At 36.2% G+C, this 14,947-nt stretch overlaps 1 protein-coding gene across 1 annotated transcript in view; it reads right to left on the reverse strand.

The window, feature by feature from the left end:
- The window catches only part of spata17 (spermatogenesis associated 17), a 31,530-nt gene extending 17,008 nt beyond the window's left edge, over positions 1 to 14,522 (reverse strand). The window contains exons 1-7 of the mRNA XM_051869263.1: positions 14,370 to 14,522; positions 14,048 to 14,137; positions 12,089 to 12,170; positions 11,091 to 11,141; positions 7,805 to 7,908; positions 2,982 to 3,105; positions 442 to 627 (exon numbers count right to left, since the gene is read on the reverse strand). Coding sequence (XP_051725223.1) covers positions 442 to 627; positions 2,982 to 3,105; positions 7,805 to 7,908; positions 11,091 to 11,141; positions 12,089 to 12,170; positions 14,048 to 14,137; positions 14,370 to 14,437 — 705 coding nt within the window. The 5' untranslated portion in view covers positions 14,438 to 14,522. The remainder of the gene's footprint in view (positions 1 to 441; positions 628 to 2,981; positions 3,106 to 7,804; positions 7,909 to 11,090; positions 11,142 to 12,088; positions 12,171 to 14,047; positions 14,138 to 14,369) is intronic.
- Positions 14,523 to 14,947: the final 425 nt, after the last annotated feature.

The following is a 14,947-nucleotide window of genomic DNA, read 5'->3' on the forward strand; positions in this document are numbered from 1 at the left end:
AAGTATCATAAAATACAACTTGTGCCCTATATTCCAAGTCTAATGAGGTCATACGAGAGTTCAGTTTAGTATGGTTTATGAACTAATCATTCAGAATGGTTTTATAAACTTGATTTTCTGATTCATTGAAGAGATCCGACTCAAAAGAACCATTTGTTCACGAATGAGACATCGCTACTCATGAAAACAGCAAGGTCAGCTAGGACAGAAGTCGAGATTTTCAGTAACAACAATTTTAGTCTGTTCCTCACTTATTTTATGTCTTTAGAAGTTTTGGAATAATGCACACAAGTCATATGGACTGCTTGAAAATCCTTTTGTCTTCCAGTGAAGAAAGAAAGTTATACATTTTTGAAATGACACAAAGGTGAGAAAATGATGAAGGATTTTTCATTTTTGAATGAACTATTTCCTATAAGGAAATCTTGGCCATGATCTCACCTGTGGCTTTTTGTGAATGGGTGGTAGACGCTCTCTGTTTGGCATCAGGTTGGACAGATCAGGGGCTATATCAGGGGTCTTCCTCTCTTTGGGAGCTGATCGCACCAGAAGCGGTTTTACTTTTCTCAGTCTCAGCTCCATCTCATCAGGCTCTGCTCTGAACGGTGAATTGAAAACACCCGGACGCTAAGATGAGCACACAAACACAAAAAAAGGGTGTTGTTTGGATAAGCAAGGTGAACAAAATGTTATGCTTCTGTTAGCATAATGAAGAGAAAGTCTGTTTCTCTAAATGACTGCCCTTAAACCTTGCGAACCAAACACATCCTCATGCCTCCTTTAATAACTTATTTGCTAGCAATGGACTGCTAACAGATTCCATTGTACCTCTCATCATAGGTATCCTTGCAAAACCCACAGCAAAACACATTTAGCTTTCAGGAAAAGGAACCCACTTTATTCGGTCGACCACAGCAAAACAATTATACTTGTCACCTCCCCTGAATGGACACACATCCATCACTCTGGCATCTGTCATGTCTGCTAGCGTAAATGTCTGCTAGCTAACTATGAGCTGTCTGATCTTACTGTAGCACTTCAGTGGTTCTTGGTTTGGCCTGAGGAATAACAGCTAGAATAATTAGTCTCTAATCAGATGCTTCCTCATATGTGCTTAATTAGCAGCCGAAGTTTTTTAAAGCTTTGTTACTATATATGCTAATAGCTTTCACAGGTAATACGCCTCAGTAAGGCTCCTGCGCCGGTTTGGATAGTGTAGCTTTGGGTGTCACATGGTGGGGGGTATACCACAAACTCCCAACTTGCCTCGGACTTACAGGAAAAGAGCAATGATGTTGACCCTCGTACCGAGGAACTACATCTATGTCAGCACAGCCACTTTTGTCCAGCGGAATTTTCTCTGGTTAACGATGAACCATGGGAGACCCATCCATTTCACGGAGACAAGGTCAGACTGTGGGAACATAAGTTGCCCAGCGTAGAGACACAGAGTGAGAATGAGAAAAATCAGGGAGGGGGAGAGCAGAGTTAGACTTGAGAGAGACTGAAAGAGAGTGAGAAAACTAAGAAGAGAGTTAAACCTTTCCTGCAACTGACAAGTCTCAGATTGAGGTTTGTGGTTTAAATGACAGTCCTTATTAGGATGCGTCATGAATTATGTGCATAGTCATATGCACAATATTTTTTACATTTACAAACGCAGAGGCCCCCCTATAATATAATATAATTTATAATATAACTATCGATCAAAAGTTTGGGGTCAGTACGATTTTTTTTTTAATACTTCTATTTAGCAAAGATGCATTAAATTGATTAAAAGTGATGGTTCAAATAAATGCTGGTCTCCTGAAAATAATGTGTCATGGTTTTCACAAAAAATATTAAGCGGAACAATTGCTTTTAACATTGATGAGAAATGGCAACAAATCAGCATATTAGAATGATTTCTGAAGGATCATGTGACACTGAAGCCTGGAGTAATGTCTTCTGAAAATGCAGCTTTGCCATCACAATAACAAATTACATTTTAAATGATATTAAATAGTTTTTTAGACAATATTACTGTTTTTACTGAATTTTTGATCAAATAAATGCAGCCCTGGTGAGCATAAGAGACTTCTTTCAAAAACATAAAAAAAAAAAAATCATAACTAATTATATTTTAAAACATTATTTTAACATATTATATTACATTATAAAATGCTTATCCAATCATCAGTTCTTTTTAAATAATAATAAATGAAAAATAATAGATAGTTTTTTTTCATGTTTTTCTAGGGCTTTTCCGTGGTTGAAAATCCCTAGCGCTATATAAATTTAGAAATACTTTTGTCAATATACTACTACTTTTATTAATTAGACTTTTCAAAATATTTTCAGTCAATGGGACACAGGAAAAAGTACACAGTAACCAGTTAAAAAAAGAAAGAAAGAAAACTGACTGGTAAACTAGTCAATACCAGTAACCCCAGCCCACGCACCCATATTTTATCCTTATCTCCCACTAAAGCATCTTTTAACTAGCATGTGGTCCCTCGCATCTGTTGTCCATTAGCCATTAGCTGATGTGTATTATTTCTTGATTTCCTGCCTCAGACTGCAGGCAGCTGGCAGCAATGTCCTCTTGCCCTGTTCGTAGTGTGGCTGGCTCTAAGCATCCAGTGACCAGAGCAGGAACATGGCATGAGCGGTGTGGCCACAGGAGGCTGTGATGACCATAAAAGCATGAAGGAGAGGCCACAAAATGAAATATCTGCTCACCCCACACTGCTGCTGAATCAACAACGGCAAGAGCACTTCATCATAATTATCAAGACACATTATAGCCAGAGGGATTTCTGAAAAGAATATATATATCAGCAAATGATCGCAGCGGTTAAGAGCTTGCTGTAAGAATATATTACAGCAGATCTTCATACACCATATCGGCACAGTTCCTTTTGATTCTGTGACCTTAAATAAATGCACTTATATGTATCCTGGATATACGTGCATGTCTATCTCATTGATTCGGCACTGACCTGTTTAGTGCTCAGGAGGAAGTGGAATCTCTGAGCCTGGATGTTTTTCTCTTGTTCCTCTTTTTCCAGAGTGATCCGTTCTCTCTCTTTTCTCTGGAGCTCTGCAAATTCCTCCAGGTCTCTCCTGGGAAGCAGAGAACACTACAAATAAACCCACAGTTTTTCCAGCTCACACTTCTGTAAACTCTCCTCTTAGTCCCAAGATATCAGACGATATTCAGTACACTTGTGGATTGCTCAAGAGAACAGCTTTACTGACAAAATAATAGTTTAACAAACTTGTATGTATGATAATACATTAGGAATCATGACCAAAGGGTGTTGTTAGTGAAAGTGACATGACGTGCAGCCAAGTATGGTGTGCTCTGCACTTCACCCATCCAAATGCACACACAGAGCAGTGGGAAGCCATTTTTGCTCTGGCGCCTGGGGAGTGATTGGGGGTTATGTGCCTTGCTCAAGGGAACATAAGTTGTGGGTAATGAGAGTGGAAAAGAGCTCTGTTCATTCACTCCCCCCACCTACATTTCCTGCCGGTACTGAGACTCGAACCCGCGACTTTTAGGTTAAAAGCCAGACTCTCTAACCATTAGGCTAAACTGCCCCCAGTTGGCATAGTATGCATATGTTTTGGAATATTGCAAGGCCTTGAAAGCATGTGAAAAGAAAAACATCAAAAAAATATAATAATGTACATAACATGCACAAAATACTTCCTGTTAGTTATTTTGCTCTGTACACTGACCTTTAAAACTCACCTTACTTTTCCTATGATGCATTTTTCTCTCCCTTCTCCTCGTAAAAGTAAATCGCCAAATAAATCAAATACGCATAGTAGTTTGGGCTGTGAGTGTGTTTTCTATTGTGGTCTGAGGTCACATTGTTCAAACGCTTTCTGACCAGCCTCGGTTTCTTCCGCTTGGCATCACGCTGTCTGTGTGACCTTTGTCAACCTATATCTCCTGCTTATTATTAATTGCACTGCAGTGGACAAAAGCCAAATAGATTTGTAACCATGGAAGGGGATCTCGATCTGTGTCTAAGAGAAGGCTGGTGTAACACATAAACCTCATTAGTGTTGATGGGCCAGTAGGGAGACATGGGAGCAGCTAACACAGATGACCTTTGTGTGTCCTTACACAACACACTGCTATAAGCACCCTGGGCCCACTGAATTGCATCCACTTACTGTAGAATCCACCAGGTGCTAATCACCCTTACCTATCAACAGCTAGGCACATAGTATTCAGTCAAAAATACAGGCTGTTTACAGCAGACTTCACTCTATTCTTAACCTTTTTTTTTCAATGTGTTTTGTTTATATATATGGTTCTTGAATCTGATTGGCTGAGAGGTCTTTCCAGCCATGCAATATTCTACAAATATCTCCACAGGAACCGTTTCACCATTTGAATCACTCAGCATTCTCACAATGCCATGGCGGACGAGCAAACCCACCATATTTTTTATAGATACTACTGTTATTTTGTAACGGAATGTAATTTTGGGTATATTTAACGGGCAATCTTTGGTCTTACTAATATATTACTTATTATAGCTAATAGATTTGGCTTAAGGGCTATATTAAGTGTCATAACTTTATATTTGCATTGAAATTAAATCCTGTACTAACTTGAGCTCTGCTTTTGTACGTTTGACTGAACTGTTTGCTTGTTTTTATTTCCTATTTTACTTCTTATACTGTTATAATGGCTATTGTTGTTAATTTAAATATTATTGTTCAATAAATAATATTTTATATAAATAACATGCTGTATTTTTTGGTATTGAGAAAGAGTCTGTTAGTGATTTTGACATCAGTGAAAGTTACATTAATATGCCATGAGATGACTGTCTTTATGAGTGAGTCAGTCAGTCGCAAAGACTTTTATATTGAAATGGACTGAAACAAGGAAACAAGGACGTTGTTTTTACTTTAAACATCTTACAAGACACAACTGACAAATGCATTGACTAGCACATGTCTTAAATGTTAAAAGGACAAAGACAAAAGATATCACTTTCCTCAGCGGACATTCAAGCTGAATTTGTGATTATGAGTATAAGATTAACCTGAAGAATATCAGCTAGATGCAGGTAATACACTCGCTCAGGCGATCTCTCTCTCATAATACTCTACATATTACAGTGAGTTTCAATGAAGCAACTCAACGTTCCTTCGTTACTAGTTCTAAAGTGACACTTCAGAATTAGTAATGGAGGCTTGGACTCAACTGTTAAACTGTCTACTTGAGATTTGAATCAGTGGTGGACGGAAGTAGTTCCTCATAAAAGACTCCGTTGTTATTCTTATTTATTTACACACTTGTGCCATCGAACTGTTGTATAAACACAATATCACACTTGTAGCCGTGCGATATGACTGTATATCAGCACGCTGTGATTGCCAATGGCCGAAAATATATATATATATATATATATATATATATATATGTGTGTGTGTGTGTGTGTGTGTGTGTCATATGAAGTATAATTACTAGAGTGCTTTTTGACATTTGTCATAATGGAATTTCAGTATTATCTATAAATTCTCACATTTCCACTTACTGTAATTTAATTAAAAAATTTGCAAAAACCAGCAAAAGCCACCTACTATGAGTTGTTTTTTTTTATGAAAACACACACAAAAAATTAATATGATTAATTAGGAGAATTTAAATGCTTTTAAGGTGGAAAACATCAAGATCAATTTGCCCATAAAATGGGATTTGGTATACTTCTCTGTAATGAATGCAGTAATTTGTGTGATTAAGCATATGCATAGCGTGGCCTGTGTATTTTGGAGTCTTTCTTTGATAAAAGACCTGCCCTAAATACTATGAAATGTTTATAAAGAAAAAAAAAAAACATTAAATAAGGCCTGCAGTTAAGGAGTGAGTTTCACAGATGTCCTTGAAAGGGACATGAGAGCGGAAAAAGTAGCCTGAGCAATGGGAGTCCATAAATTCCCCCTGTGCTTCCAAAGAGTTAAAGATTTGCCATGCTCAAACATTACAGAGAGAAATTTATCTGATTATGGCAGTAATAATTACCCAGCTGTTTATTACAGATAGAGAAATAATTCATGCAGGCAATAGGCCATGGTGGCAATGACACTCCACATTTAGTAAATATGCAAGCCGCTCAGTTCTAATTACTCAAGCCCAGAGGAAGCCCTTATTAAGTGCTGGAACTTTAAGTGTCTTCTTGACAAGTGATAAATTGTTACATTGCACAAACTCTTGCTGTGGAATTGCCGCGGTGAACTCGGGTCTTGACTTCATTAAGGTATGCAGAGAAGGACAACTGAATGAAGATGGACACTAGAACATAGCGGGCCTTGTCGTCAGGCTAGAGCTAATGAAACGACACAGATCGTTTTGCATGGGGAGGAGGGGGATCCTTCACCGCTGGCAGGGAGAGAGAATGAGAGAGAGGGGCCGCCCTGACACGGGCAGTCGCTGGCCTCCTATCATTGGCATGTCGGGCTGGTCTGCTTGTGCTAAATGGGAACCATTAGGAAAATTTTGAATAATTTATTCAAGCGCCGGAGCTGTACGGATTAAAATCCTGGCACTGAGACCTTTGAGGGGTGACTAATCAGTCAGTGGGTGATCCTGAGCCCAACGTGGAACAGATTGTCAGAATCAGCGCAGTGATCTTTCACTTCACATCTATGACTGATTCATCATGACCTCAGAAGCGTTACATAAACAACTAATTAATGCGCTAACAGACAGGGTCTACCGACGGATAGAGAGAAGGGAGAATGAGAGAGAAAGGACAGACAATCAAAAAATGGGATGTTGTTTGTAAAACACAGCTGGACAGATATCCAAAACTCACTGAGACAAGACTAACTATTCCTAGGTTTTTTACACATCAAGCAACTTTGACTTAAAATACTTTAATACTGACCAGGTGGATTAATCAGACAATATTTGGGAATTTCTGAGTGAGCTTGAGCCAATAACTGATATATAATAATTAACATTTTTTATCTGTCCATATATACATATATATATATAAAACAAAACAGGAAATTTACGGTCTGAATTTTAGACTTCTGTTAATCAGTTACTGGCAGATCTTGCATTTTATTGTTCTTTTCCCACTCTGCTCAGAAGATATTGGCTTACTAAAAAACTCAGAATGATTGATCATGACAATCCCACACTAAATTTTAGCCTCTCCTGAAAAGGGAAACAGGAAAAAAAGAAAGTTTCCAACATTTCAGACAGTGTAGTACATGATGGTCCAGTGTTTTTATAGAGAAATGCAATGTGTTAACGTGATTCATAGGTGAGAAACCCTATTAAAAGAGAACATTCCCACTTAAAGAGATGCTGGAGTAGGGAGGGAGGGGGCAGGGTATGGGAGTCAGTGATCCAAGGAGCACTTAACAGATTTACATTTAATTTTAGCTAAACCCTTAAGATATTTTCCCACAAAATATATTGGTCACATTAAAAAAAGTGACTTCGTTTTTATCAAAAGTAAAAGATGGCATCTTCCTTCAGCCCCCGAAGCAGGATTTTTTTTTTTTTTTTAATAAATGTGGGGGTACACGCAAATCAGAGGCTAATTTTAAATTTCATAAAGTTATTCATTTTCAAGTAACCAGAGGCGATTAATGCATGACATGCTGCTAATGTATATGTCTCAAACATGCCGTTAAAGGCATGACATTCCTTTGTCTTTGCAAGAATTTCAGACAATGGTCATCTGTGAACACTAGTTTAACGTAATGCTATGTACTGTACAAATATTACTTCATTTGGAGCAGTATATATAAAAAATGAAATAATTTTAATTCTTCTCACCTGATGTACGCATTCTTCCTCGTCAATCCCTCCAAATATCTCTTGCGTGCATAATAATTGTGTACATATTTCCTCACATAATAGCCTCGCCACCTCTGCTGTATCTGCAAAAGAAGGACGAGTTCTGATTATGAATACATGTACCTGATTATTATTTGGTTGCCTTTACTATTCCACTGTATGGCTGTTAAAAAGTAGGAAGTTGAGCTTTATTTGGAATTGCAAAAAGTATTTAAAAGTTGAAAGACAAATCAAAGTCAGAGCAAATTAAAGAAGTTCCCTGTCACTTTCGAGCTTGCAGTCATTGTCACTCCATGAAGAATGAGAGTGCTAGCTAGTGCCACCATGACAGCACCACTGAGGACCCAAAACAAAAAAGGACAGATGTCCTTCAGGCTAATTAGGTGCTTAAACAATAGCAGGTAAAAGTGGAAAAAAAAGAATAATAAGGCAAAAACTAAACAAAACAAGAATTGCCATTGATCAGTAGTCAATAGATAATTTTAAATAAAGTAATTGCAGGCTTGGTTTCTGAGTTCTTTGTGACCTCTTAAGACTAGTAAAATCAATGATGCATATTGCTCAATTAGATCTAATACAAATCAGGCCTCCCTTGTAAACACTGATTTCTATTAAAAGGCTAACACATTGGCTTTTGATAAAAAGCGCGATAAACACTTTATAGGATAAAGGAAATGACTAAAAAGAAGTTCAACACTGAAGCGTCAGTGGTTGTTGTTTTCAGCTTTAATGAAAACAGCTTTCCTTTCTGCTTTAATGCTTTCTGTCATCATATACTTATCTGTGCATCTGATTAGTTGCAATCTACAGGCTTTTTTGATATACGTTTGAATAATCAATTCTAAAAGATCACACAGATGTTTACATATAGTCCACGAGACAAAATAACAGCTGAATTTACGAAAAAAAGACCCCATTCAAAAGTTTACATACGCATAATTATTAATACTATGTGATGATACCTGGATGATCAAAGACTGTTTGATATTGTTCATGAGTCCCTTGTTTGTCCTGAGCTAAACTGTGCAATGTTCTTCAGAAAAATCCTCCAGGTCCTGCACATTCTTTGGTTTTCCAACATTTTCTGCATCTTTGAACTTTTCCAGCAGTGACTATGATTTTGAGATCCATCTTTACACACTGAGGACAACTGATTGGGGGGTATGTAAACTTATGACCACAATTGTATAAAGTGACATTCATTAGTAAACATCATGCATACGTTCCCATGAAGCTTTCCAAACTCTAACAGAACTGACAGTCCATTTATTTTCCATCCAACACACCCAGTCTGTGCTTGAAACTAATACTTCAGTGACTGTTTTCACAGTCGTCTTTTCTTTTTTCCTTCATCAGATTTTTACATTACCAGTGCTTCCCGGACATAGCACTCCGTATTTTACAAGGGCTATAAAAGCTGTCTGTCCTGTTAAGCGACTTCTGTTTGTGTCTAAGTGGTGACAGGACCTTTAGTCTTATATTCTGTGACCTCTGAGAAGAGGTCAAGCTTCATGTTTCAAATTAGACTCACATAACAGAAGCGGTAGTGAAGAATGCAGGGTGGGCCCTAGATTTAACACAAAAGATTTGCGTATAAATCACTTCCTCAGTTCACATTTCTTGTGATGTCCAATCATCACAGTAGAAATATGCAATCCTCCATAGAAATGCAACATTCTTCAATAAGCTATGAAATTTTGTAAGACTTATAAAATTCTTTAAAAGTTTCACCTCAGGGAAAATCAATTGTAAAACTAAAGCTTCTATGCATACCATTAGCTCTATAAAAGTGCCAAAGTCTCACTCAAATATAAACGTGTTTGATTTATAGGCTGTGAAACAGAACATGCAAGATTGCTACCTTTTTACAACTTTAGGTCTTATAAAAGATGAGAAAATATGATAGCAAATTCTTTCATTTTTGGATTTGACTTCAGTTACCTTGTCAATATGGATAAGGACAATAATTAAAATAAATAAATAAATATACTGTCATTCAAATTCTTGAAGTTTTTAAGATTTTTTCATGTTTTCTCAATGCAAAGAATGCTCACTAAGGCTGCACTTATTTGATCAAATATACAGTAAAAACAGAAATATTGTGTAATATTATGTCAGTGTCCTTCTAATATGCTGATTTGGTGCTCAAGAAAATTTCTTAATATGTTGAGATAAGTTGTGCTGCTTAAAGGGATAGTTCACCCAAAAATGAAAATTATCCCATGATTTACTCACCCTCAAGCCATCCTAGGTGTATATGACTATCTTCTTTCAGACGAACACAATCTGAGTTATATTATAAAATATCCTGGCTCTTAAGTGAATGGGGCTCACGATTTTGGAGTCTAAAAAGTGCATCCATCCATCATAAAAGATATCCACATGGCTCCAGTGAGTTAATAAAGGCTTTCTGAAGTGAAGTGATGGGTTTTTATAAGAAAATATCCATATTTAAATCTTTATAAACTAAAATAACTAGCTTTCAGCAGATGACCTATGCAAATCGACTTACGCCAAAAGTGTATTCTATGACCTGACGCATGACGCATTGATGAACGCGGAAGCGCAGAGGATAGAGCAAAACAAAACAAAACACGGGTAATGAATTAGAAGTCTAAAATTAGAATTTTTAAAAGAGAAATATCGGAAGATTTTGATAAGAGAAGAGGAGCTTGTCGACTTGCATAGGCAGTCTGCCGGAAGCTATAGATATTTTAGTTTATAAAGTTTTAAATATGGACATTTTTCTTACTACAAATAATCACTTTGCATCAGAAAGCCTTTATTAACCCACTGAAGGATGGATGCACTTTTTTGGACTTCAAAATCAGGAGCGCCATTCACTACCATTATAAAGCTTGGAAGAACAAGGATATTTTTTAATATAACTCTGTTTGTGTTCGTCTGAAAGAAGATAATCATATACACCTAGGATGGCTTGAGGGTGAGTAAATCATGGAATAATTTTCATTTTTGGGTGAACTATCCCTTTAATATTTTTGTGGAAAACCTGATAAAAAAATTCAGGATTCTTTGATGCATAGAAAGTTCAAAACAGCATTTATTTGAAATAGAAAACAAAGGTATTTTAAAAACACTCAAAAATATTGAATATATTTAAACCTATTTTGATTTTATACACCACTTTCACTTTACATTTCAATGCAGTTATCACACACCAGTAAAATCTGTTTACAGGTTTCATCCAAATCAAATGTGTGACCCACTGACTTTTCACTCACTAAACAGCAAGAGAAATATTTACCTTGACAGCCATCTTATTGTAGAAATTCATCTTCATGATAAAATATGCTGTCTGTGAAGAGAGGGAGATAGCATTACATTGTGACTGGGCCCTCTGATGTTTTCCTAACATGCGAGGAATAAAATCCTCTTTATACATAATACATAAAAGTCATGGAGAAGCACCAGCAGATAAGAGGGTGGAGTGGCAAGTCATACTTTGTATCGAAGGGAAGTGCCTGTTCTTAATACATAATGCAGACATGGCTGGGAAAATCTATGAAAGTCAGGCTGGTAACTAATGGAGATGTATGAAGGTAAAATACTCTTTGCTGAGTTTGATAATCAATGGAATGCCGCTGAGAATGGACTGACTAAACACAGTGAGGAATATTCACGAGACACACAAGGCACAAATGATTCACTCAATGGGGACACATTCAAAAAGAAACTTGATATGAACTGCTCTATATGATGGTAGAGGAAAGACATACATACTTTTGATCACAAACAAAAGAAATCAGACAAAAAAATAAGACCATGTAAAATGTTCTTCCTTTTTTTAAAGAAAATATTTAATAAGAGGCCATGATTTATTGTCTCACTCCAGAATTTTCCATATTACACTTACTGAAATTAGAAGTTATGTAAAGAAAAAATTCAAAACAATAACTGTAACTGTACATTTTGGAAAGACATAACATATTAGGCAACCAACTGCAGGTCATGATTGAACATAAAGCAAAAAATTGAGACAACAACAATTTCTTGAACAATTAAGTCTAAAGTAAAATCTATTACCACAAAACCATTAGGTTTTATTTAAAAAATGAAGATAGGAAATATGAGCACTAATTTAAAACATCTACGAGATAAAAGCATTCCACTGAAAATCAATACGAATTGTCAAATTACAAACTTACGCCAGATATATATATAAGTCATGGCATGCCTGTTAACTGCTAAATGTTAATGAGGGTTATCATAACATAATCAATATTACATGTCTCCACAACTTACCTTTACCCTTTGTCTGAAAAGCACCCGAGCAGTGAAACCACGCCATGTTTTTTGTATTAATGTTGCGTTTTTATGCAGATGACTGAAAAATAAAACAACACTTGACAAGGTTTAATTATACTTATGTAATTTCAAACTGATTAAATCAAAACTTCCTTCCTCAAAGTCCCCTTTTTTTCTTCTGCCTGCCCGCGGTAGGTCTTTCTTGGACAACTGTACATTTGCATTCATCATTAACCACCCTCTAAATGTATGTCTATGGCAACTCTGAACTCAACATGGCCATCAATTTCCAAAAGGCCATTTATAACTCAAAAAAATCAATGCGTATAGGGATGGTGGCAACCCTGGAGCTGCACTCAAGAAGCCTAGATTGTGCTTAATTAGGCACTTAACACATTGATCAATTAACTAAAGTAATCTAAATTAACCTACTGTCTGGGAGTTTGTCTGCTCACTGCACAGAAATATGTTGAGGTTACACACTGTAGCGCCCTGTGCACTGGCTAATTCTTGCTTCTAAAGACCAAATGCTTTAGATTTAGGCTTTAGCGACCACTTACAGGTATATGCTGAGAATATAGAATCATACGGCCTGTCCTCATTAACACATCTGTCTACCCTATACAATATGGATCCTAAAAGTGTCACGCCTATAGAGTGCAACAGTGCCCGCCCACTTTTTCAGTGGTTCGGGAAACATTTTTCCCATAGGCATTTAAAAAAAAGTCTTCACTAAAGAGTTATTAGCCATGACCAAACCAACCAGCTACAAGGTGAAATACAACATTACAATCTTTTATTTGAAGCAAAAAAGTATTTAAAATCAGACATAAAGACAAAGGCCTCAATAAGGGAAAGAACTACAATCTCATAAACCATTGAAAATTACATAAAATAAAAACAATGGAAATGGAAGTTGCAATATTACATTAGTCTTTTCTTCCCTATTGTGACGTATATCTGAGGGAAACGGCTTCTCAAACAAGAAAAAGCGCGGATTTTGATTTTGCCCATCTGAAATTGATTAGATGGTTGTGGTTTGCTATTGCTGCAATCTTATGTGAGTGACCGGTTGTTCCTCCCTCATGTCAGTAAACATGTCATCAGAGAAGAGAAGAGATGTCGCTGCAACAAAGAGGGGAAGCTATTTTGATTAAATATTATGAGGGCACAATAATTTTAAAAAATAATGGTGTGCGGGGATAATTTATAATAAATACTGCAATATTCCATAAAAAATAAGAATTGTAAAAAATTTAGATTTCATGATGACTGAATATTTTGATAGAATAGGGAGGTTGACTTGATTTCGTCATTTGCAGTGCTTCGTGGGAATCAGTGCACGCTAAATAGTTGCAAAACGTGCAATTTGTTTGTTTCGATTCCCTGATTGTTGGAGATTTTTTTAGCAGAATAATTTTTTTTTACCAAGAATTACACTGTTAAACGTGATTATTTAAAAAAATAAGTTGAAATAATGAGGGCTGATGGCTTCAACAAAAGCATTTACCATCAAATAGTTTTGTCTTTAAAGGTTTATAAGTTATTGTTAAAATAATCAATAGTAATCAAGTAATCAACTTCCCTAAGGAGAAAATGAGTGGGATTTTTAATTCCGGACTACACTGTTGCACTCTAAATTGTCTGCCTTCAGATTTTATAGCCAACTTTAAAATAAATAAATACATACATACATAAATTAGAAATTAATGAAAATAAAAGTACATGATTATTATATGTAACAAGTTTATAAAAATGCAGATAACTGTTTTTTTTTTTTCATGTCTTATATAGCTTAGGGAATGAACTGAAACAGGACTGCCACTTATTTCCCCTCTAAACAAACAAATAAATCTTGGCTTAAAGAGTTAATTCTTTGTTTGTACACACTGACAAACTGATCATATAATTCACGCATATTGTCAGATGAAAATGAGATCACAAAAGTTGTCTTACCTGAGGTATGCCCTCACCTGGCAGCCCCTGAACCAGCTCTGAATTCTGACTGCAGCCTCATTCTCTTTCTGTCTGTTTTCCTCCGCAATCCTAACATGTGAGAGTAACATGAGAGGTATGAGTTCACCGAATTAATGATTTATCTTATCCCCTTGACGTTTTACCAATGTGTCTTTGTTATTCTTATCTTATTAAAACAGCTGTGAAGAAGAAACTTGTTGACATAAACGTTTTGAAATGCGCATTATTTCCCGCCTACATCGATTGATACAACACAACAAGACCGTTCTCAAATGTAACGAACCGAATATTATTTAATCACCTGTTTCTGATAAAATATTGCTGTTTGATGTTATCAATTTGACTGTAAAGTTTCACAAGTCTCGCCATGGTTCCGGAAGTTTATAGGTGTCCATGACAACGGAAAGGTCAACGTGCGCGCGGGTAGAGCGAGTGCTAGTCAGTCACGCGCAGTGAAGGAAGTGAAGTGCACTCGTCCATTCAAATGAGCGGGAAGTTGTTTGAGTGAACTGGAGGAAAACAGCTCTGTTCGAAGTTGGTAAAGATATTTCTTCTTAATAAATTCTCTAAAAGCCTTCACATTTTTGCCTCAAACAGCTAAACATTATACGTATGGCAAACGAATGTTTGCATGCAATTCATTCGTGATTTTAGGTTATTTCCTGACGGACAGCCTGTTATAACCAGTTAATTAATACAACTATAGTCAAATTTATAATATGTATTTAATAAGTAAATAAGTATATCACAAAGGATTTTGCAGGATTTGCCATAAACTGTATATTAATGTGTATTTATTTAGTCTCTGTAAACTAGTACAAACCAACTTATTTTTCTTTGCAAATTGAAGTAAGGCCATATATACGCCATATATATTTT

This window comes from Ctenopharyngodon idella, chromosome 17 (assembly GCF_019924925.1).
Source record: "Ctenopharyngodon idella isolate HZGC_01 chromosome 17, HZGC01, whole genome shotgun sequence".
Classification (NCBI taxonomy): domain Eukaryota; kingdom Metazoa; phylum Chordata; class Actinopteri; order Cypriniformes; family Xenocyprididae; genus Ctenopharyngodon; species Ctenopharyngodon idella.